General features: G+C 35.8%; 1 protein-coding gene across 7 annotated transcripts in view; it reads right to left on the reverse strand.

The window, feature by feature from the left end:
- HERC4 (HECT and RLD domain containing E3 ubiquitin protein ligase 4) overlaps positions 1 to 26,374 on the reverse strand; it is a 127,608-nt gene that overhangs the window by 17,890 nt on the left and 83,344 nt on the right. For 3 of the 7 annotated variants that reach the window (XM_027530872.1, XM_027530874.1, XM_027530876.1), the window contains exons 15-19: positions 20,669 to 20,788; positions 7,444 to 7,467; positions 5,384 to 5,482; positions 3,405 to 3,572; positions 3,035 to 3,178 (exon numbers count right to left, since the gene is read on the reverse strand). In XM_027530872.1, the coding sequence (XP_027386673.1) occupies positions 3,035 to 3,178; positions 3,405 to 3,572; positions 5,384 to 5,482; positions 7,444 to 7,467; positions 20,669 to 20,788 (555 nt within the window). Of the gene's footprint in view, positions 1 to 3,034; positions 3,179 to 3,404; positions 3,573 to 5,383; positions 5,483 to 7,443; positions 7,468 to 18,827; positions 18,869 to 20,668; positions 20,789 to 26,374 lie in introns of those variants that run through there. The other 4 variants (XM_027530873.1, XM_027530875.1, XM_027530877.1 and 1 more) reach the window with 4 other exon arrangements.

Below are 26,374 nucleotides of genomic sequence, written 5' to 3' on the forward strand. Positions count from 1 at the left end.
TTTCATACTAGTACTATTCAAGAGTATTTCACCAAAAGAGGTAAACAACCCAAAATTCCATCAACTAACGAACGAATAAACGAATGTGGTACAGCTATACAACAGAGCATTATTCAGCTACAAAAAGGAATAAAGTACTGACACATGATACAAATGGATGAGCCTTGGAAACATTATCCTAAATGAGAGAAGTCAGATACCAAAGGCCATTTAACAGCAAATATCAAGAACAGACAAATCCATGGAAAAAGATAGTAAAGCAGTGATTGAGGCTGAAAGGATACGGGGAGAAACTGCTATGTCTACAAGTTTCATTTTGAGGTGATGAAATAGAACTAGATAGTGGTGAGGGTTGCAGAGCACTGTGAATGTACTAAATGCCCCCAAACTGTGTATTTAAAAAATTCTTCAGAGGAAGAACTTAGTTTTATAAATTTTACCTCATTAAAAAATAATATTAAATTAAAAAGAACAAACGGCCCTCTGATTTCCTCCCTCCTTCCTACACTGTCTCTGAGGCGTGAGTACACTCAGCATCCACAAGTGAACTTCTAAGTACCATTTTAAACTTAAAGAAGCCAGGGCCCTTAGAAGAAATGGCTAGTGTCAGGACTAGGGTATGGAAAACACAAAACCACATGGAACATTTTCTGTACCAAATTGTATACCAAATTTAAAGAATAATGAAAGAAAAATGGGGACATGTCAAAAGTACACTAAGTAGGAGCCAGCTCCATTGGGCTCCTATTGTCCAAATCAAGATATAACTGAAAAGGTAAGAGAGATCCACTCCCTTGGGTTATTATTTCACTCTTCTTTCTTCTTCAAGATTCCAACACCCTTCCCCCTACTCTAACCTTCTAACGAACATGCCTCTCTCCTAGGGTATACTCAAGGGGCAAAAAACCTTGCAAAACAATTAGAACTACAGTTGACCCCTGAACATCTCAGGGGTTAGGAATGCTGATCCCCTGTGCACTTGAAAACTTGAGTATAATCTTCTAGCTGGTCCTTTATCTGCAGATTCAACCAACTGAGGATAGTGTAGAATCACAGTATATAGTTGTTGAAAAGAATCTGCATATAAGTGAAAAGACACAGTTCAAATCTCTATTGTTCCAGGGTCAACTGTTTTTACAGTTATCATAATATTGGTTGAAAGGCTGATATTGTTAGGCAGTAATGTACAAGTCTAGAACATTTTATCATACCAAGTACACCAGGTAGCAAGGAAATTACTTAAAAGAGTATTAGTGCTCAGACACTCAGTTGTGTCCAACTCTCTGTGACCTCATGGACTGCAGCAGACCACCAGACTTCTCTCTCCATGGGATTATTCCAGTCAGAATACTGGAGTGGGTTGCCACGCCCTCCTCCAGGGGATCTTCCCAACCTAGGGAGTGAACCCATGTCTCTTAACGTCTCCTACATTGGCACAAGAATTCTTTACCCCTAGTACCACCTGGGAAGCCTGAGTATTATTATCTAGGAAGCAGAGTATTAAGACTATATCAAAAGGACTCAGGTGCCAAGTGGAAGAGCTCTTCTGACAAAAATGGGATAATACCAATAAAGATAATAACTGCAATGGATTGAAGGGCTTCCCTGGTGGCTCAGCAGGAAAGAATCCACTGGAGATGCAAGAGATGTAGGCTCGATCCCTGGGTTGGGAAGATCTCCTGGAGTAGGGCATGGCAACCCACTCCAGTATTCTCACTGGAGTAATACCACAGATAGAGAAGCCTGTTGGGCAATGATCTGTGGAGTTGCAAAGAGTTGGACATAACTTAAGCGACTGAGCACAGCATACAGCAATGGATTGAAAAACATCAAATATGTTTAATCCATGAATATATAATAACATTTGAAAACAAAATCAAAAAATGAACTGTCACCCCTGGTATGCTAATGAACAGATTCATTCTTGTGAAAAATAAGTAACTACAGAGACAGAATGTAAAAGATCTCATATGAACTGTATTACTAAGGATCAAATAGTAGATGAGGAAATTTCCTTACAAGTATTTAAGCTACAAAAATGAAAAAGAAATGTCAGAATTAAGAGTAGCATCATTTTGCAACCCCTAATAAATTTAGCCTAGGCACTGATCATCATGACTGCTAACATCACAAAGGACAGTCTCCTGGAAGAAATGACTAAATAATATATTAAGGTTTTTAGAACAAATAGTACATAATTCAAATTTCTTTCAACTCAAGAGTTCTACAAACTGAACCACCCATTTCACTTACAGTTTCTAAATCAGGGGCCAGCAAACTTCTTCTGTAAAGGGGCAGATAGTAAATATTTTAGCTTTTGTTGGCCACAGGGGCTCTGTCATAACTACCCAACTCTGCCTCTGCCAGTTTTAGCTAGAAAGTGGAAGGCTGCTCAGTGGTACAGAATCTACCTGCTAATGCAGGAGATACAGGAGACGTGGGTTTGATCCCTGGGTTGGGAAGATTCCCTAGAAAAGGAAATGGTAATCCACTCCAGTATTCTTGCCTGGAAAAACCCATGGGCAGAGGAGCCTGGTGGGCTACAGTCCATTGGGTTGCACAGAGTTGGACCTGACTTAGTGACTGAGTATGCACGCATAGCAGTGGAAAATAGGTAAGTGAGTAGGCATTGACTTTATGTGATGGGAAGAACTTAGATCATGAAATATCATTTGCTGCATAGTTATCTCTGCCCTATATGACACGGGAGAGAAATCAATGACCCCTAACGATAAATTGATTCTCCCCAGAATGAAAGTTAATCTGGTAGCTATTCAATCCTCAAATCTAACTCAGCAGAACAGTCAACATCATTTTTCAGGCTGACCATTCCTTAATTTCTTTTGCTAATTTGAAATGTGTGATAAGCATAATCTGTTTTAATGACTGTAAATCCAAGTTTATGATTTTTAAAATTGTAATAAAACAGATCTGTGAATGTTAGGAATCTAGTAAGTTACTGAGTTAAGCTGAAATATATAGGGGTGTGTGTGTCTTTATTTACAAAAGTAATTTAGATGGCTGGACTTTTTACCTTATCAGAAAACCAAATGAGTCTGGAATCTTCGTAATACCTAAACATGCCATATTTAGGATCCAATAATTCCCTCATGATAAGCAAGAAAAATTCTTTGCGTACCCCTCCTGCATCAACAGCATCTTCTCCAACAAATATAACCTAAAAGAGGATAATGCAAACACTGAGTGTAAAGAAATGAAAAGTATATTCTGGAGACTCTATAATACATTATTTATTATGAATAAATGTTCAGCAATTAATAGCTATAATTTTGTTTAAGTATATTTTTATTAAGATTCAAAGATACTATAAAAATAAACAGGAAAACTTTAAACATATTTTCTGAATAAAAGTTCCAATTATACAACAGAAAATGTTAAATTACCTTGAGTGGCTTTTTGTAGTCTATATTTTTTGTTTTCCTAAGGACTTCCATTGCATCTCCTACAATATTTTCCCTACGTACCACTAGAATTAGGCAAGGGTTCACAGATTCAATCACTGGGAGAAAAAGAGAGGAGACATTCTGTCTGTGGGCCTGGTCAATAGCCATCTAGAAAACAAAAATTAAAAATTTAACAACAATGCTAGGAAGAAGCTACTATGACTGGATAAGCTAACCTCTACCTATTTATAGCTATCCACGGCCCATAGGATTGTGAAGAGTTGAACATGACTTAGCAACTGAACAATAAAAAAAACAAATTACTGTATTATTGAATTCACATAGCACCTAACACAGTATTTAACACAGCATCAGAGCTTAAAAAACTATATTCTAAGAAAAAAACTATCCTTTTGAAATTTTTGTAGTAATGTATAACTGATGATACCATTAAATAAGCATGGAACTATAATAATAATGATAAACCTGAACACTGTTGTCTCTCAAAAAATAACTAGGATGGAAAGTGTGGAGAAAAAGAAAACTGCATTAAAACATACCTTTCCATAGAATAAGAAACAGCCTGGTCAACCAAAAGGTTTACAGAAAGTCATCTAGTAGATTGATCACAATGTTACTGTTATTAGTCACTAAGTTCTGTCTGACTCTTCTGCAACCCCATGGACTATAGCCCACCTGGTCCCTTTCTGCATGGGATTCCACAGGCAAGAATACTGCAGTGGGTTGCCATTTCCTTTTCTAAGGCATGTTCCCGACCCAGGACCCTGCGCTGCAGGTAGGTTCTTTACTGCTGAGCCACCAGGGAAGCTCAAAGTGATCACCTTTTGTGCTCACACTCCAAACATTTGGCTTTTACCAATTTAAAGCTTTTATTTTTGTTTTTTCCTGTGATTTTCTTTGTGTTCTTGTTCTAAAATGAAATATCGTACATCGAAAGCACCAAGTAATTGTTTTAACAAAGACTGCTGGAAAAACCCAGCAATCCAATTGATAGTATAGAACCTTGCAAAAAATACTTATTTCTTCCATTGATGAAAACAGAAATAAGTGCAGCTCTAAAATTCCTCTTTGTATTATTTATTGTTTAAAACTATGAAAGAATTTAGAACATCAAATGCATTTATTTTAAAGGAATAAAAACTGCTAACAAAAGTAGGACGGGGGTAATTTTTAAAAGCATTTTTAGAATATCAAGTACCCAAGGTCTCATCTCATCCTTTCTTAGTCCTCAGCTCTATAGTCTGATATTCTCTATCAGAGGAAAAAAACTCAAAACCTTTTTAATTTACAAGTTCAAAAGGTAAAAGTAAAACTATTGTATTCCTTCACATTCACAATGTAAACTAGTTTTTAAAATTCTCATTATAAAGGAAAAAACACTCAACATAAGTGGGGGGAGGAAAAGAGCAAAGAGGAGGAGACAACCAACCTCAAAACACCTTATTATTACTAAAACATTCTTCACAGAAATTTCACACCCTCCTCCCAACATGTGATCAAATGCCTCCTACTCTAACATCATCTCATCTTTACTCACTTTCATCTTCTACTAAGTACATAGGTAGGGAATACATAATACAGCAAGATTTGAAACAAACCAACATTTTATCAAGGAAACAAATCAAACTGTTTATAAAGGCTACATATTTCTGTGATGAAAGATTATACCATTTTAAAATATAAAATGATAAAAATCTAAATTCTATTTCCTTATATTCTATATAAATTATTCTATTTCCTTTTAAATATATTTAAGTATCCCTTATAAGAATGCACAATTTACATCCAATAGTCTTACAAGTACTAAAGATACTTTGGTAAAAGTACCTTTGCAAAAGACAAGACTACAAAGGTACAAAGTATCCCCAAAGACATTTCAAATATTTACTTTAAGAAAAAACCACAGAAACAATTCTAAAACTACTCTCAAGTTAAACTAGTACTATACAACATTTTACCTGCATCTGTAAGACTGCATCTGTTTGTAACAGAGTAGTTTTTGCTTGGGCGTCAAATACAAATGGATATGTGCAGATTGTAACCGGGATATCTGCCAACTGGAAATAAAAAATTAGCTTATTAGTACAAACTGGTTTGTGACATATTTCTTATAAGTACTGTCATTTCTTGTGTAAAGTTGATCATATTCTTGGTTTATTTGCTTTGTGTCATTCAGGAATTATACTGATAATTAGATGAAGCACTGGAATAAAGAACCCTAATTCCCAATTTTGGGAGAGAATTGTATACTTAGGAACCCATAAAATTGTAAATTACAGGTATCTTTTGCTTAACCTATATTAAACTAGAAGTTTCAGTGAACTATATTGGAAATATATTCTAAATTTGGGGCTCCTCTGTTAAATACAGTACCCCGTTCTCATATGTTAGGGCTACTCTAGCAACTGAGGCCAATGATAAGCAACCTACTTATTCATATTTACTGCATGCCATAGGGTGCCAACATTATTGTGAGCCCCAAAATTTGTCATTCAACATACAAAATAAGCATGATTAGCACTATTATTTTCTGTCAACCTACAAAGCTGATCAATAATAGTTGATATTATTCGCCTTATTATTTATCCTAGCAGATGAAATAGTGATTGACTGCAAAGTTTTTAATAGGCCAGAAAAATACAAAGAGCTATGAACTGCCAGTCACAGATCAGCTAGAGGATGTATTTCTACCATGTATCCAATAAAGCAAAATTTTTGTGCTACTTCTGACACAGAGTCCCTTCTCCTTATAAGGCTTCCAGTGAAGACTTAATACACCATGAAGCCACTCTCTTTAAGTTATTAGAAAGCTTTTTATATTAAATCTGAATCTGCATTTCTATGTATCACTTTGTTTTCTATTTCAGTCTTCATTCTGCCCCCGGAGGGAAGTTTATATGGTTTAGATACTTCATGCTGCCATATTCTCCCTAAGTTGTCTTTTTTCCACACTAAATATGCCCAGTTTTTCCAACCACCCTGAAAAATAATATGGTTTCCAACTCTACTTCATCCCAACTGCCATCTTTTAAATATATTTCAATTTGTCCAGGCTTCTTTTAACTATAGCTATCAAAAACAATGAAATAATTCAATAGTGCCTAATCCATATAGAACACAAGATTATCAATTCATTGTTCTCAACATGTAAGACAACATGCTGAGTTATATTAATCCTTAAGTAAATTGTCATTCTTGGCTATTTTTCATATGACAATTTTACCCTCCACTCTGTATTTGTCACTAACCAGCTATTGATGACTTTTCTAGTCTTTTTACTACTCTGAAACTAGAAGACTGAGACAATTTCTAAAGTCCTCATCGGCCCCAGCATTCTTTGATTTCATAATTTTATATGCTGCTTCTATTTGAGGGTGAGGAAGCAAACAATGCTGGGCCTATAATTTGAAACTAATTCTAAATATGTCACTGATTCAAGTGCTGGGAAAAAAAGCAAAGTAAACAACAAAACCTAATGTCTATAATAGAAGTATAATACAAAATTCCCAAGTGTTAAAAAAAAGGTGATTCAGGATTGTTGATTATGTAAGCCAAAATGCTAGAACCTTGAAAGTTTATTCAATTTTATGACCATGTTGAATATCAATTATTAGTTTAAAAACTGAAGATAATTCCACTTCTCTAACATAAAATATTTTCTGCCTTCTGTGTAAGCCTTTGTTAAATTTTACAAGTTTGCTTTTTTTGTATTCTGAGGACACTATAAATTTTATTCTGAAAGACTTTAAGAGGATAGGAAATATTTTAAAACATTGTTGAAAGGCATCATATAGGTGTAATGTTAACTAAAGAAAAAAGGGTCTAATTTTCTTCAGAAAATTCCTCTGAAATGTTATATAGGGCAAGTTCTATACACTCATTCATATATATATATATATATATAAATATATATATGTTTTACAGTCACAAAAAAGAGGAAGCTTGGGATCTCCAATCACTTAAGACAACACAGAGTGTATCTTACTCTGAACAGGAGACTTTATTACACCAAACTTACCTCAGTTAATCCATGGTTGACATCCTAAGACGGCAGTGCAGAATGTAACAGTAATGAGGAAAGAGCAATGTTAGTGTCCAAATTTAACCATTTCTATTCAAAGTAGCATTTCATTTATTCTGCTACAGTAGAATATTGAATTAATGAAGTAGACCAAAATACATCTACAACAAAACTTACCCTTTCTACATATACCTTATATATCTAAAAATGTAGTAAGAGCTTTTTTCAGATATCTTGTGATCAGAAAATCACTGAGGCTTGAACATAATGAAATTTGGTTTCAGCAAGTAAGTACGTCATTTGCAGAATTTAAGCAGAACAGAAAAACTAATCTTACAACTAATTTGGTCTTGAAGAAATAATTTTATGGCCCAATTTCTCCACTTGGAAAATGGGAGAAAATATTCCTCAAAGACTTGGTTAATCTTGACAAAATGTTTGAAAAGTGTTTAGTAGATTAAAGAGCTACACGGAGAAAATAAGCCATAAGTTGTTATTCATCAGAAATAACCAGTGAAATGCAGGTATCTAAATACTAAGGATTCTTTAACATTAAATTAGCTTAAAATAGGAAGTACAAGACAGGGCATAGAGGTTGCTAAGTAGAAACAAGAAATGAAACGAGAGAGATATTCATGAAGGGTATAATAACGAAAATTATAATGAAAGCTTACCACTGCATTGACCAGAAATGTACAACACTTTCTTGAAAAAAGCTTTTGTGTATGTTTAGAGTGCAGACTCAAATAAAGGGTTAAAATCTCCAAAAGTATGTTACTAAATTTGCAGATGGTACCTTGTACAGTGAGGAGTTAATCTTACCCAAAGAGATCCTCTCCCAGTAGTCTGATTTTGCTCTGGAAGACAATCTATAGGACTTTTGAATTTCATACCTCAACAGGAGTATCACTGGTTGCCTGGAGACTCTGGGCTATGTGGTTATCAGTTCTTACTGCAGAAGGGTTGGCAAGTAAAGGCCAGCCATATAGGCAGTACGTGATGGAGCCTCAATAAAAACTCTGGGCACCAAGGTTCTAGTGAGCTGCCTTGGTTGGCAATACTCTGTATCACAAACAGATGCTAGGAAAGTAACTTGTCCATGATCCTCAGGGAGAGGAAGACAAAAGTTCAGTCTTTAGTACCTTTGCCAGACTCTACCCTACGCACTTTTCCCCTTGGCTGATTTTAATCTGAACTCTCTCCTTATAATAAACTGTAAATGTCAATGTAATAGTTTCCAATTAGTTCTGTGAAGTTTTGTAGCAAATTATTGAACCTGAGAATGGTTCCAGGAATCTTCCAACCTCACAACTGGTATCAGAAGTGAGGGCAGTCTTTGTGAACTGTTCCCTCTAACTCTGCAGTTGGCTACATTCTTGCATATGCCTCAAGGGGTATCACTGGAAGCTTTAATATATTAGCAAACATTTAGGGTTTATTCACTATATTGTGCCAAATAAAGCCAAGACAGTATAAACATAAGTAAATATGACTTTAACTTCCTATTCTGAGAAAGATAAACATTTATAATTGTTTCTTTAATTTAAAAAACTCTGAGTACCAAATTATCACTACATATGCATCCCAGTGGCAGTACTAGCAGATATATTATAGAAGCTGTTCTGCAGAAAAAGCCATTTAGATTACACTGTTTAATTTAAAGCAATTTAACAGGAACACCTGAAATACTTGTATAGTACTAAATGTATCTTGTGGGATGTTTTTAAAGTCCTACTACAACTAAGAAAGTGTGAGTAAGAAACACCTTTCCACATTTTTCTGATTACCTATGGCCAATCTGATAACTATGTTTCATACCTGGTATCATGGAAGATGGATTTTACTATTAATAATGAAACACTAACCTATATGTACTTTGTTGCTACACGTAAATAGAGAAAAATGCTAGGCATATCATTTTGCATTGGGAAGACTGTCAGAATTTACAGTGCAACTAAACATAAGTCTGATTGTAGAGAGAGATGTAAGCTAGAAGAAATATGAAAAAATAATGGGATGTGGATAACTTGGGAAAAGAAGAGAGATTATAAGACACCAAGCAAAATGATTTACCTAGGGAAGAAGCATCAAAGGAAAAACCAGATTAAGATCACTATTAGAAATTTCAATTTAAGTGTTAAGAAACCTAAGACAAAAGCTTAAACATTGAAAACAAAGTAAATACATACAAAAGCAAGGGTAAACTCCTCTGGGAAATGTCAGGATTGCAAAGTAGTTACTGTATTAGTTTCGAGTCTAACTGAGCCATAGTAGTATTTCCAAGGGAAATTTAAAAGAAAAACTAAGTGGTGGTAGTGGTGGGGTGGGGCAGGGGGTTGGTATGCGGACAGGATACTAGCAAAATATGTGTGGTCAACTAAAGGTCCATTGCTGAAAATCCATCGTATCATTTAACCCACAGTCTACTCTTGGCTCCAAATCCACATACCCAAGCACTATCTGTTGGCTGTTTGTCCACTGGGGCCCCTGAAATTAGGTCAAAGTATGCCTAATTTTAGTTACCCAATGTCCTAGAAACCAGAGTGAGAAAGGCATGAAGGAATGTTCAAAAGCCAGGGTCTCATTGTCTGAAGCAAACTTCATTAAGGCTGCTTTAAACATCAATAGTGAATGATAATTTACTTAGTTTTAGACAAAAAAAGATGCAATTCCTTGGTACGTTTTAGTTTCAACATATTACTTATGGCAAAACACTGTATCATTGCTGGTGGCATCATTATTTAAGGGTGAAACACAGAATAAGTATAAACAGAGGATACTGAAGTTACTAAAGTAATTCAAATAAATATGAAGTATTGGTGACTAGACAGAAGTATAAAAGATACTTCTAAAACATGAAGAAAATGAAAAATATACAAACATAACTTGGTAATTCAAGGCATAAGGAATCAGTCCAAGAATCCACAAAATATTAATGCCATTAAAGATTACAAGGGGGCTTAAAAAGCAAATGACAACATTCTGGGAAATATTATAACTACAAGGTTTATAATGTAAGGATTAAATGTATCACAAATATTAAAGTATGCAAATATACTTTAATTTCTTCATTTCATTAAATCAGGAAGAAGCTCAAACCCAGGAAGTACCAGCTGGTCTTCCCAGGTGTTACATCAGGCTATCTTCCTGGTTTGCTGGTGACCATGTCATGTCATTAGCTCAGGATTGTCCATAGTTAAAGTATAAAACCTTAACTCCACAGAACAAATACAGTAATGACTTATAAACATGGCAAAATTAATACTGAAATAAAAGTTATTAAAAATGTATAAAGTATAATATTAAAGACTAAAAATTTTACCAGTTTATCAAATATATTTAATTAGTACTTACTTGTATCTGACACAGACATACACAGTTCTTGAAATAAATGAATATACACTTTTAAAAATGCTTAACTTGATTCAATTATAACAGGCAAAGACTTAGCATAGACTTTTCTATACATTCACCAATTTTTACTAGACATATATTGATATTGTACAGTAACAAAAAGGATAAGAAAGGGAAGAAAAAGCAGCAAAAAGATTAGTTGTAACCACTAAAGTATTTTTGTCTTTTGACTATGCCTCACAGCTTACGGGAACCTAGTTCGATCAGGGATCGAACCCAGCCCTTGGCAGTGAAAACCCGAACCACTGGACCACTAGGGAATTTCCCACTAAAGTATTTTTAGAAACAATTTTAGAGCAAAGTTAAAAGAAGTAAGCAAATAAACTAAGAATAGTATCTAGAAAGTGGGAGGGGGGGGGACATCAAATAGCAGAAGATAAAGAGAAAACTCACATACCCTTTTATTTTGCCAAGAAACTATTTACTGTAGAGGGAGAAAAAGAGATAAAAAGCAAAAGGAATCCAACTGAAAAAAAGTTTCATATCCTAATATCAGAGTCTGGAAAAACAAAACAGAGAAGCTTATATATTAATAGTAAGTGGCAGGAGTAGGAGATCAAGCAAAAACTTCACGGAAATGTGTAGAGGGAAACAGATGAAAGAGGATGGGAAAATAAGAGAGGATGAGGTGAAAAGTTAGTCTCAGCCATACAAAAGGACATTATAAGGGGTGCAAAAAAATTCACAGAATTAGTTTTTAATGTTTAGAGACAAGGAAAGCATATACCTGATGCATTCTTAAAAGTATATACCAAATGGGTTTTTTTTGTTCTAGTTCTATTGAATTATAAATGACATATAGCTCTGTGTTAGTTTAAGGTTTATATACCTGATGGATGCTTAAAATACTTGACTGGGAAAGAAAATCTGAGAAAAAAAATCTCAACAGACTAGAGCATAAAGAGAAATATAATAAAAGCAATATAATAAAAGTGAAATAATCTTGTTGCAGTGTTTAGAACAAGATGAAGTTTCACATACATATGTGTATATATTTTGTCTCTCTGGTGGCTCAGACGATAAGGAATCTGTTTGCAATGAACGAGACCTGGGTTCAATCTCTGCAACCGACTCCAGTATTCTTGCCTGGAGAATCCCATGAACAGAGGAGCCTGGGAGGCTACAGTTCATGGGGTTGCAAAGAGTCAGACATGACTGAGCAACTAAGCACAGCACAGCACAGTGCATATATTTACATATATAAAATACATGTATATATAAAATTTATAGACATATTTTTTATAATTCATAGTAACTATGTTCTATCAAGGAATATTTTAAACTTTCACACCAAAGGAATGGAATTATTTCAAGATCATAATTCTTGTTCAATAATGTTATACATATGTATGTTGTATAAAGTACATATATATGTGTATATATCTGTTGGTTATATAAATACACATACACATATCTGTATCATCACAAAATAACTTGGATCTTTAGGATAGACTCTTTAAAACTTTACTGGCTTTACTTACAAGGCCCACATGATGTTCAACCTAGTGTCAACACTAGTAATGCAAGTATGAATTTTATTGAACAGTCTCAGAAAAAAAAGCCTTTAGTGTTATATGTAAATGTGAAAGTGGTTTGAATTCTCCCACAGAATGCTCCTTCAGATATCACAATATAATTAATAAACTACTTGAGTTATTTAAAGACCTTCAAAGTAAACTGTCAGCCTTCTATTTCCAGAAGATTAGAAGAACCCAAATCATGGGTTCTAGATTCTGATTTCTAAGATATGATATTAAATCCACTGTGCCAATTAAAGAACAAGTTTCCACTGCCACAACCACATATTCAATACCAGTCTGTCTATAAATGGAGAAAAAGGAAAATCATGTGGTTGAAAGAGGAGAGTAACAGCAATTCTCAAGTATAGCAACTTGGAAAATCTTGAAATAAGATGGTCCTCTACTGTCTCCCTCTTACCAGAAAACAGTGGCATTGAAAGAGTTCCTAAGGAAATTCAATTTGATATCATCACAGTTATACACAAAGAGAAGTTTGGATATAAGCCTGTAAGGTTTAAAAGCAAACATTCAAACCACAGCTTTACCACAAAGCACAAGATTATTGCTACCTTAAAGGTTCTATTAGACTGGCATTTTCTCTTAACCTGTTCAGAACTGTTTTATAACCTACACACTAGGCAAAAATTCAGATGTCAAAGGACATCAGACCTAATTCACGGTGACCCAAGAGGATGTAACTCTCCAGCAGAGAGTGAAATGCTTAGTGAAGTAAGTCAGACAGAAATACAAATACTGTATGATATGTTACATGTGCAATCTAAAAAACAGTACAACTGAATCTGTGTACAAAACAGAAAGAGATTCATATAGAAAACAAACTTATAGTTACCAAAGGGGAGGGAGTAGGAGGAACGAATTAGGAGTAGGGGATTATAGCTATAAATAACTACATAAAATAGATAAGCAACAAGGATTTATTATATACCACAAGGAATTAGATTTAATAAAAAAGAAAAACACAAAAAATGTTGAGATGATATAGGAACCTAAGTGCTCTTATGTTACACTCCTTTCTTAGCATAATCAGGTTGTGAGCGGAGATTCCTGATCAAGACAACATAATCATCCTACATACTAAAATAATAACCTCATTTTAAAATTTGTAGTGTTATAATTAATTTACAAATGTGTTATGGCTTTAGAATTCTTTTAAAAGCTAAGAACCAGGAGCTTAGAACTAGTTTAGTATTTGTATACATTTAAATAAGATGGTCATAAACAGGGTAAGTGAACATTAAGCTTCTTAAAGGAATTGTTTTATTTTAAAAGGAGTCTATGTATTAATGCAGTCTCAAAAACACTGCTCAAAGACCAAGGTTACCAAGGTGGTATGTCAGAGTTTACATGCAAATTCTTAGAATGGAAAAAAAAAAGTTTACTGTCTGAATCATCAGTGTCCCTCATGGTAAATAATTTTAATTTCTTTTACAATAAATATTTATTAAACCTGAAATCTGCATTCACTCAAAGATGAAATATGACACTTCAAACAAGTCTTGCAGAGGGAAAATTAATAACCTCAAGAAATATGGTTTTTCTCCTGTCGTAGGAGTTCTCTGGAGGAAGAATGTGAAAAGCTTTATCTAGATGAGAGTTTTAGTTAAAACAGGGAAGGAAAAAGGAAATATTTATTCAAAGCTTTCCAGAAGTCAAGGATTTTCTTTTTAAAAAAACTGCTGTCCCTTGACTCCAGCTATAGCTCTACTTTTCTTACCCCCTCCTCTCAAGTGCAGAACTCTGTCAAAGTACTGCCTATGAATGCTGTTCCCTATTCCTCACCCCTAAATTTCTCTTATGCATAACTTACCCTAGACTGGCATTATCAAGGTTACCAGTGACCTTCATGAAACCAAATTCACTGCTCAATTCCATGGTTTTATCGTGTTTCTCAACAGCATTCAATACAGATTTCTGCTTCCCTTTTCCAGTTTCCACAACACTACTCTAGTTTTCCTTCTACCTTTCATCTCATTTGTTGTCCTTTCCTCATTTCATATCCATCAATAATTCTTGTCCCTTTTACATCCAGAGGTACTCAAGACCATTTATTTCCTCCTTTCATTATACAACTACCAACCATGGCCAAACTCATCATTTTCTCTCCCCTAACCTACTAAAACTATCTTCTAACTAGTCTCCCTTTAAATTTTTGTTCCATCCCCCTCATTCCAACCTCCACACAGCTGACAGGGTAGTTATTTCAAAATATAAACTACACTGTACAATATTCACCTTAGGTTCACCAGCATTCCAACAGCTAACCATAACACTTCAGATAAAATCTGTATTTCTGATCTTAATCTACTAAACTTTCCATGATCTGGCACCTGCACGTTTCTCTGATTGTTTCTCAGAACTCTCCCCATTCCCTTATTTTTAGCCATGTGTGTGCTCAGTCTCTCAGTTATATACAACATTTTGCAACCCCAGGGACTGTAGCCTGCCAGGCTCCTCTGTCCATGGGATTTCCCAGGCAAGAACACTGGAGTGGGTTACCATTTCTTACTCCAGGGACCTTCCCAACCCCGAGATTAAACCAGTGTCTCTTTTGTCTCTTGCATTGGTAGGTGCAGTCCTTACCACTGCGCCACCTTGGAAGCCCATTTTATACTGGCCTTTTTCTATCCTTCAAACATATCAAACTTGTTCTCGCCTAAGGTCTTTTACTAGATACTCATTTTTCCTGAAATTTTCCTTGCACTGATCTTACATGGCTGCTTTTTCTCATTTAGATAACAGATAATACTTCATTAGAAAAGACTCTTCTGATTACCCAACTGCAAGAAAGCATCCAGTCTTTACTACCTTCTCTTATTTTCATCCTCTATATAGTGCACATTATTAGTTTTTATGGCAGGGGAAGAGGGGTGCACACTACTTGATTACTATTCATCTTGCCTACTAGATTATAAGTTTCATGAGAACAGGCCTTATCCATCTGGTTCAGCACTGTATTTCTAATACCTAAATAAGTGCTTGTCACATGTGTTTTCAGTTGCTCAGTCGTGTCTGACTCTTCTCGGCCTGTCAGACTCCTCTGTTCGTGGAATTTTCCAGGAAAGAAGCATGGATTGGGGGTGCCATTTCTTACACCAGGGGATCTTCCCAACTCAGGGGCTGAACCCTCGTCTCTTGCACCTTCTGCACTGGCACGTGGATTCTTTAACACTAGCACCACCTCGGAAGCCTGTCTGTTACACAGGAGATTCTTACTAAGTATTTGCTGAATAAGCAAATGGATAGACGTAAATCTGTAGGATGGTTGTAAACTTGACTGAGCCTCCTAGTGATTCTGGGGAAAATAATCGACAAGTCTGTCCCAATGAAGATCTAAGTACCTAGGAAGTCTTTGCTAGGTTCTAGAAAGTGTTCAAGATGTTCTGGAAGTAACCTTATTCCTATAGGGAAGAGTACCCTAAAAAGAGCATACAGTAAACTGCACTGCTATTCAAAAACTACTGTACTTTCTAAGGGCCTACAAGACATATATGAGACACTATAAAAAGTACAGGTGAATAAATTGACAGAGTGCCTATTCACAAAGAGCTTGCAGTTGGTACCAAGCAAAATGAAAGGCCTTGCTAGAATTCAGTTCAGTTCAGTCCTCAGTCACGTCTGACTCTTTGCGACCCCATGGACTGCAGCATGCCAGGCTTCCCTGTTCATCACCAACTCCTGGAGTTTACTCAAACTCATGTCCATTGAGTCAGTGATGACATCCAACCATCTCATCTCTGTCCCCTTCTCCTCCTGCCTTCAATCTTTCCCAGCATCAGGTTCTTTTCTGATGAGTCCGTTCTTAAATCCGGTGGCCAAAGTATTGGAGCTTTAGCATCAGTCCTTCCAATGAATATTCAAGACAGATTTCTTTTAGGATTGACTGGTTTGATCTCCTTGTAGTGCAAAGGACTCTCAAGAGTTTTCTCCAAAACCATAGTTCAAAAGCATCAATTCTTTGGCGCACAGCCTTCTTTATGGTCCAATTCTCATACCCATACATGACTACTGAAAAAACCATAGCTTTGACTAGACAGACCTTTGTCAGCAAAGTAATGTCTCTGCTTTTTAATATGCTCTCTAGGTTGGTCATAGCTTTTCTCCCAAGGAGCATGCATTTTTTAATTTCATGGCTGCAGTCACCATCTGCAGTGATTTCGGAGGCCAAGAAAAGTCTGCCACTGTTCCCACTGTTTCCCCATCTACTTGTCATGAAATCTTGGGACCAGATGCCATGATCTTTGCTTTTTTAATGTTGAGTTTTAAGTCAGCTTTTTCACTCTCCTCTTTCACTTTCACATCAGGTGGCCAAAGTATTAAGAGCTTTAGCATCAGTCCTTTCAGTAAATATTCAGGACTGATTTCTTTTAGGATTGACTGGTTTGATCTTCTTGCAGTCTAAAGGACTCTGAATAGTCTTCTCCAACACCACAGTTCAAAAGCATCAGTTCTTTGGTGCTCAGCCTTCTTTACGGTCCAACTCTCACATCCATACCTGACTACTGAAAAAAACCATAGCTTTGACTAGACGGACCTTTGTCGAACCTTTGCTTCTTGACCTGCACACAAGTTTTGCAGGAGGCAGATAAGGTGATCTGTTATTCCCATCTCTTGAAGAATTTTCCAGTTTGTTGTGAGCCACACTAATGAGGCTCTTTAGTTCCTCTCAGCTTTCTGCCATAAGGGTGGTATCATTTGCATATCTGAGGTTACTGATATTTCTCCTCGCAATCTTGATTCCAACTTATGCTTCATCCTGTCCAGCATTTCACATGATGTTCTCTGCATATAAGTTAAATAGGCAGGGTGACAATATACAGCCTTGATGTACTCCTTTCTCAGTTTGGAACCTGTCCATTGTTCCGTGTCTGATTCTAATTGTAGCTTCTTGACCTGCATACAGGTTTTGCAGGAGGTAGGTAAGGTGGTCTGCTATTCCCATCACTTGAAGAATTTTCCAGTTTGTTGTGATCCACACAGTCAAAAGGCTTTAGCATAGTCAATGAACCAGAAGGAGATGTTTTTCTGGAATTTTCTTGCTTTTTCAATGTTACAATGGATGTTGGCAATTTGATCTCTGATTCCTCTGCCTTTTCTAAATCCAGCTTGAACATTTGGAATTTCTCAGTTCATGTACTGTTGAAGCCTGGCTTGGAGAATTTTGAGCATTACTTTGCTAGTGTATGAGATGAGTGTAATTGTGCGGTAGTTTGAACATTCTTTGGCATTGCCTTTCTTTGGGATTATAATGAAAACTGACCTTTTCCAGTCCAGTGGCCACTGCTGAGTTTTCCAAATTTTTGGCATATTGAATGCAGCACTTTGACAGAAGCATCTTTTAGGATTTGAAATAGCTCAACTGGAATTCAATCACCTCCACTAGCTTTGTTTGTAGTGATGCTTCCTAAGGCCCAGTTGACTTTGTACTTCAGGATGTCTGGCTCTAGGTGAGGGATCACACCCTTGTGGTTATCTGGGTCATGAAGATGACCTTTTTTGTATATTCTTCTGTGTATTCTTGCCACCTCTTCTTAACATCTTCTGCTTCTGTTAGGTCCATACCATTTCTGTCCTTAACTGTGCCCATCTTTGCATGAAATGTTCCCTTGAAGAGACCTCTAGCCTTTCTCATTTTATTGTTTTCCTCTATTCCTCTGCACTGATCACTTAGGAAGGCTTTCTTATCTCTCCGTGCTTTTCTTTGGAACTCTGCATTCCGATGTGCATATCTTTTCTTTTCTCCTTTACCTTTAGCTTCTTTTTTCAGCTATTTGTAAGGCCCTCTCAGACTACCATTTTGCCTTTAGCATTTCTTTTTCTTGGTGATGGTTCTGATCACTGCCTCCTGTGTAATGTTATGTACATCCGTCTTGTACATCTATTATGTACGTAGTTCTTCAGGTATTCTATCAGATCTAATCCCTTGAATCTATTTGTCACTTCCATTGTATAATCATAAAGGGTTTAATTTAGGTCATACCTGAATGGTCTAGTGGTTTTCCCTACTTTCTCCTACGTAAGTCTGAAGTTTGCAGTAAGGAGTTCATGATCTGAGCCACAGTTAGCTCCTGGTCTTGTTTTTGCTGACTGTTTAGAGCTTCTCCATCTTCGAATGCAAAGAATATAATCAATCTGATTTCGGTACTGACCATCTGGTGATGTGCATGTATGTATATTCTCTTGTGTTGTTGGAAGAGGGTGTTTGCTACAACCAGTGCGTTTTCTTGGCAAAACACCATTAGCCTTTGCCCTGCTTCATTCTGTACTCGAGGCCCAAACTTGCCTGTTACTCCAGGTATCTCTTGACTTTCTACTTTTGCATTCCAGTCCCCTATGATTAAAAGGACATCTTTTTTTTGGTGTTATTTCTAGAAGGTCTTGTAGGTCTTCATAGAACTGTTCAACTTCAGCTTCTTCAACATTAGTAGCTGGGGTTCAGACTTGGATTACTGTGATCTTCAATGATCTGCCTTAGAAACGAACAAAGATCATTCCGTCATTTTTGAGATTGCACCCAAGTACTGCATTTCGGACTCTTTCATTGACAATGAGTGCTACTCCATTTCTTCTAAGGGATTCTCTCCCACAGTAGTAGATATAACGGTCATCTGAATTAAATTTGCCCATTCTGGTCCATTTTAGTTCACTGATTCCTAAAACGTCGATGTTCATTCTGGCCATCTCCTGATTGACCACTTGCAATTCACCTTGACTCATGGACCTAACATTCCAGGTTCCTATGCAATATTGCTCTTTATATCATCGGACTTTACTTCCATCACCAGTCACATCCACAACTGAGTGGTATTTTCACTTTGGCTCAGCCTCTTCATTCTTTCTGGAGTTATTTCTCCACTGTTCTCCAGCAGCATACTGGGCACCTACCAACCTGGGAAGTCCATCTTTTAGTGTCATATCCTTTTGCCTTTTCATATTGTTTATGGGGTTCTCAAGGTAAGAATACTGGTGGGCAGAGCCAAGCTCAGCAAATCTTTAATCCAATTTTCTGTTGATGGGTGGGGCTGTGTTCCCTCCCTCAGGCCAAATTATGGTAGGGGTAACTGTGGTGAAGTGAAGTGAAGTCGCTCAGTCGTGTCCAACTCTTTGTGACCCCAGGGACTGTAGCCTACTAGGCTCCTCTGTCCATGTGATTTTCCAGACAAGAATACTGGAGTGGGTTGCCATTTCTTTCTCCAGGGTATCTTCCCAGCCCAGGGATCGAACCCGGGTCTCCTGCATTGTAGGCAGACACTTTCACCATCTGAGCCCTCAAAAGGACTTATACCAGCATACCACAACTCCCAGGACTGATGTGTTCAGTGTCCTACACCCCACGGCAGGCCACTGTAGACCCACACCTCCACCGAGACTCCTGGACAGTCACAGGCAAGTCTGGCTCAGTCTCTTGTGGGGTCACTGCTCCTTTCTCCTTTCTAGAACTGCTATATGCATATTACTTAAAGTATCTGCTTCACAGATGATAAAGTTGGCCTTAAGTATATTACAAAGGTCAGCAAATAAGAGTATTAAACCTGTTTTATATCTAGCTGCTTATCCAATTTTATACTGAAATTTCACATGACTAATTAAAGTTTTATAAGACTATGTTATTATTTTTATGTTTTTTGGACCACACAGATCTTTGGAGATCTTAAGTTTCCTGACCAGGAACTGAACCCACGCACCCTGGGATGAAAATGTGGAGTCTTAACCATGGGATCACCAAGGAAGTCCCTATGCTATTATTTTAATAGAACATTAAGTGTCTAGTCATTAGAGACTTAGCCACATGGAAAGAAATATGTACACTTGTGGATGTACAACAAAAAACTGAAACCATATAAAAACATAAAGGATGGGGGAAAAAGAAAGAATTAATGGTCACACAGGTCTCTTCTGGTAGTTCTGAGGCACTGATATCAAAATTTTAATATATTCTTAGAATTCAAGTATCAGCACTCCAGTACTCTCAGCATTAGAGAATTAAGAGACAACCTCATAGAAAATAAATAAGACTTAAAATCTAAGTCATATTTGCATTTTTCTGTAAAAAAAAGTATAATCTATGTCTTTGGTTTGGCTTTATATAAAAACTGAATACTTATAAACACTGCATAATATATATATAGCTGCTATTTTGCAATATGTTTTTATTTAAAAAATAGTTCTGGACAAAAGCTCTGCTATTTCAATAATATACAATTGTTCACTTTGTATTAGAACAAATGATACAAAAAAAAAGAAATCATAAAATGCAATAAGTAACATACCATTCCATAGGCCTGCTGTTGGACCCAGATGATATAATCATTCCGTATGTCTATCAATTCTTGTACTTCATGTATATAAAATTTATCATATTGAATAATCTGTCCAGATTTCTCATTTACCTACAAAAAAATTAAAATGTAATTAATATTAAATTTAACCAGTACCTAAGAAAGAGACTGAAAAGTATTTAAATAGAAAAAGGTTTGAGATTTCTTAGCTATTTTCTCTTCCTATAAAAAATAATTTACTGAGTGCCTACCATATGTAAAATGCTAAGTGCTATGAGAAATACAAAGATTTATAAGATGTGATATCTGTATTTAGTACCTCAAAATCAAGTAAAAAAAAATATTTATGTAACACCACATGAGCTATACCATTAAATATATATATATATATGTAAAATACAAACTAGAAACTATAAAGTCTTCTGATTGAGAATGGAATTTAAATAATAGTAAGAATAGCTAAAGCCCCAAAATCTGAATGTAAACTCCCCCTTCATCTTTGGCTAACTCTTAAACCATGAAAGCACAAGTGAGACTTGGTGGGGGATACCCCAAAAGAAAGCATCAACTTTCTGAGACTACTCAGAGCAGATTTCAAGACAAGCATTTCCAGAGGGAAAAAGGCCCATTTAATAATGCTAAAAGAATTCATTTATCAAGAAGTCATGACAATCCCAGGGCTTCCCTGGTAAGCTCAGTAGTAAAGAATTTGCATACCAGTGCAGGAGGCCCGGGTTTGATCCCTGATCCAGGAAGATCCCACAGGCCATGGAGCAGCTAAGCCTGTGCACCACAATTGCTGATCCCGTGCTCTAGAGCCTGCAAGTTGCAACTACTGAAGCCCAAGCACCTAGACCTGATGTTTTGCAACAAGAAAAGCCATCCCAACAAAACTGGAGAGTTACCACCACCACCCCCCACCCACCGCTTGCCGCAACTAGAGAAAGTCCACAAGCAACAACAAAAGACTCAGGTCAGTCAAAAATAAATAATTAGACTGGCTTGAATCCCGAAACTAACAACCACACAAGATGTATACAAATTTACAGGAATAAATTCAGCTTTTACTATTTTACAGACATTCAAAATTTGTGAGACATATCCAAAATCAGATAAGTAAATAAAACAAAAGACACGTAAAAAAAGCCTAAGAGAAAAAGCAATCAACAGAGCCAGACTCAGAGATGACCTAGAGGCTGCAGTAAGTAGACAGGTGCTTTAGGAAGGTATTTTGAACTTATTGAAAATAAAAACAAAACATATCAAAATTTGTGGAATGCTGGTAAAGCAGAGCATAGAAGGAAACTGATAGCATTTAATGATCATGCTAAAATAAAAGGTTTAAAATCAATAAGCCTAATAAGCTTCAGCTCAGGAATTCCCTGGTGGTCTAGTGGTTAGGACACGGTGCTTTCACTGCCACAGACTGGGTTCAATCTCACCAACTGTGTGGTATTGCCACACACACACACAAAAAAAATTCTCAGCTTTAAGAACCTAGAAAATGATCAAATTAAGGACAATCAAGTAGAGGAAAAGAAAGATAAGAAATACAAAATACTATAGTTTTTAAATCTAATATTATTAATAAATATTTACATTTTTCAAAAGAAAAGTCCAGGCCAAGATGGCTTCACTGGTGAATTCTATCAAATATTTAATAATACCAATCTTAAACTCAGAACACAGAGAAAGAGGGATCATTTCTTAATTCATTTTATGACCCTGATGCTAAGAAACTGATGAGAAACAAAATTTATCCAATCAACATCCCTAATGAACACAGACACAAAACCCTCAACAAATTATGAGCAAATTAAATCCAACTATATATATAATATAAAATGTCCAAGTGGAGTTTATCCCAGGAATGCACTATTGATTCAACTAACACAAATGAATTTCACTACATTTCAGGGAGAAAAAAAATTAATAATAATTTGTTCATCTCAACAGATGCAGGAAAAAAGCATCTAACAAAGTTCAACATCCCTTCATAACAACAACTCTCAGCAAACCAGAAATAGAAAGGAAGTTCTTCAAACAGATAAAGCTCACCTTAAAATCAAAACAAAAACTTACAGCTAATATCATGCTTATGAGTAAAACATTAAAAACTTTCTAAGATGAAGACTTAGACAAGAATTGTCCACTGCAACCGTTTATATTCAACACTGCACTGGGAAGTCTTAGCCAATTAAATAAGGAAAGAAAATATCATGACTGTATACATTAAAAATGCAAATGAATCTAGGAGAGAACTATTAATTTACCAAGGTCACAGAGTACAAGGTGAAAATTCAACTGAATTTCTCCACATGAGCAACAAAACTAAATTTCTCCATACTACTAACAATCAAAAATGATTTTAATTATCATTTACAATAGCATAAAAAACATTAAAAATAGAGTCGAGCAGTTATAACAGAAACCACAGTTCACAAAGTAGAAAACATTACTATCTAAACTTCCACAGAAAAAGTTTACAACTCTTGCCTTACAGCTTAACTCTTACTGCTACTAAAAGAGAAAATAAACCCAGCAATTATATACAAAAATTCATTGGCTTTTCCTTCTCCAATATTTATGTGTTGTTGTTGTTGTTTAATCACTAAGTTGTGTCCAACTCTTTTGTGATCCCATGGACTGTAGTCTGCCAGACTCCTCTGTCCATGGGATTTCCCAGACAAGAATACTAGAGTGGGCTGCCATTTCCTTCTCCAGGGGATCTTCCAGACGCAGTGTCTCCTGCAAATCTTTACTACTGAGCCACCTAGGTAGCCCAATATTCATCTGCAGAAACTACTAAATATATACCTTAACTATTACAATGGACTCTTTAAAAATTTAATGATATTTGTTGAAAATGATCCACATCCTACTGACCTCTGATGTATTTTTCTTTATCTGAAATATTTATTTTAAAAGGTAAACTGCAATTTCCCTCACCAGTAGCAACCAGTGTTTACAGCTTTTATATCATGTAGATATGACATGTTTTTGATAAGAAATGCTATGTTAGAATGTGTGTGTATATTTCCCCTCACTTGTGTCTTTCTTTTTGCAACTCACTCGACTGTAGCCTGCCAGGCTCCTCTGTCCATGGAATTTTCCAGGCAAAAATACTGCAGTGGGTTGCCATTTCCTACTCCAGGGATCTAACCCATGTCTCGTGGGTCTCCTGCTTTGGTGGGTGAATTCTATACCACTGAGCTGCCTCAGAAGACCATCAAGTTAGAATAAAAACTAACAATTTAGAAATCAGGTTTCATTCAGGAACAAATTTCAGTCAAACTTAAGACTTTGGGGGAAATGATGGTTAACGGTTAATTCAGTCACAATGATTTAATAACTAAAGACAAAATCAGTTGTTAAGTCTTTTAAAAATAGAGAAATATTTAGGCACTGAATAGAAGACCGATCCAAAAGACCTGTATACAGATTTACATATAAAGTCCACAGTTTTTAAAAATATAAATAAAAATACATTTGTATGGAAGGTAAAATTGACAAGACATTATTTTCTTCAGGAAGTTTTCTTTAATTCTTTTGAGTTATGTGCCCTCCTATGTGTTTCACAGCACCCTTCCTTTTGCTTAATCTAGCACTTACCATGCTATATCAAAAACAATTATTTATTTGTATTATACAACTGTTCTATATTTATAATCTTAACAAGGGAAGAAATCACATCTTTTCCTTATAACTGCATCACTAATGTTTATAACTGCACCATAATAAGCACACAGTAGGCACTCAGTAAATGTTTGTAAAATAAATTTTAAAAATTACATGACAGAAGTTCAAAACCTACACACTCAATACTGCTGTCTAAAATGTAAAAAACAGAAACTAAATGTGTGTGATCATAATGCTTCATATATTAATTACAGTTTAGTACTCTCATTTATAAACCTGAGTTCAGAGGTGGTATATGGTATGTAAACACATGCCTTATTTGTTTGGGTTTAAGGGTTCCTTGAAAAAAAATTTTTTTTGATAATCACTGACTTAGAGGGTTAGCATGATATGCAGCACTTAGGCTAGTCAGACCAAGTAAGTCTTTTCTTTTGGCATATTAGTGTCTCTATAATGTACTGTGTGAAAACTCAGAAACTACCCAATTTCTTGCCAGCAAATTCATTTATCTGGTAACACATTCATTCCTGACAGCAGGTACCAAAATTATCTTTCTTGTGATGCCATTTGGAGCACTGGGAGTGATTTCTAATTCAAAAGCTTTCCAAAGGACATGACATAAGGGAGGAACAAGTCATTTATATATCCTGAAAAGATCAGGAGAAATACAGACCAGTTCTACAGTTCTTAATCCTGTTCCAGATTTGGTCAGGAAGGAAATCCTTTTAGGAAACTTCTCCTAATTCTTAACTATGGAGCAGAGAGAAGAAATATATACAGCTGTCAGACATAAGGTGTCTTCTAAAACACAAATCTCTGATAAGCAATTTAGGTTCCACTATAGATGAAAATAAATCATCCCTGACAATTATCTATGACAGGTTAGGACCAAGTAAAGTTTTCTCCAAAGTAAGAGGTAAAAGAAAGGTAAGTGATTGCCCTAAGAACTCTCACTAAGAGATGCCTAAGAAACTGATAACGTTACTACCCTACTTTTGAGTATGTAACAATTTCAAACAGGAACTCAAGTTCCTCATTATCAAATAAATTGAGTTAAAAGCTGCAGTTTCCCATTCAAACAGTGGTGGTAACAAAATCTCTGCCTTATGGATGTACAGTATTTGTATATATATTCCATAATCTAAACAACACATCAATCCTGGGAAACCAGCAGGCCATTATTTCAATCCTTATTTTATAGATAACTATCTGCAAATGCGATAAACAGAAAGAAGACTTGTTCAAAATCACATTGATAAGAAGCAGCATAGAGGGAATTAGAATTAGTCTTTTTAACAATTCAATGCTATCTACAATTATGGAAGTATAAGCCTCCAGACTGAGGCATAAAACAAAACCAAATCCCCTTCTAAACGAGTTATATTACCATATCTACTGATACAGAAGTACACTAGAAACATCAGGGACTTTAGAAGTAGATTTGTATTTCAATTCTGCTACTTACTGGTTTATGACCTTTGATACTCAGATTAAGGGGCAAGATATAACTATAAAAAGTTAAATGAGGAATTCGTGTAAAGTGCTCACATGAATTAATGTACAAGGGAGGTTTTTCATCTTGTCTACCTCATGTAACTTCATATAACTTTTTGAACTTATTTTCCTTTCCCTTTCAGCTAGCAATAATTTAGGATCCTAGTTCCAGCATGGCTCCGTCAAAAAGGTCTCTGGACACGGAACCCCATAGGGTTCTCTTCAATAAAGATTGAGGCTTCTGAGCTACGCACATAAGTTACTAGCTGAAGTTCTGTCTGTAATTATGAAAGACAATTTCATAATTTCCTTTCCTTTTCACTTGTGGAAATTCCAATTTCCTTTCCCTTTCACTTGTGGAAAAAAAACAGCTAAGGAAAAAAAAAAATTTAAGAGGTAATAAAGATAACCAGACAAGGAAGAGGGGAAGTGAATAATTAATTACTTGGGAAAAAGGTCCTGCTGACAAAGGATGGTTCACTGAAATAGGAAGAAAAGAGAGTCCAGAGGAAGGAAAGAAACTAATCACTCACTTAAATCCTAGGCAAAAGGCATACAGAAAAG

This window comes from Bos indicus x Bos taurus, chromosome 28, assembly GCF_003369695.1.
Source record: "Bos indicus x Bos taurus breed Angus x Brahman F1 hybrid chromosome 28, Bos_hybrid_MaternalHap_v2.0, whole genome shotgun sequence".
NCBI classification, from domain to species: Eukaryota; Metazoa; Chordata; class Mammalia; order Artiodactyla; family Bovidae; genus Bos; species Bos indicus x Bos taurus.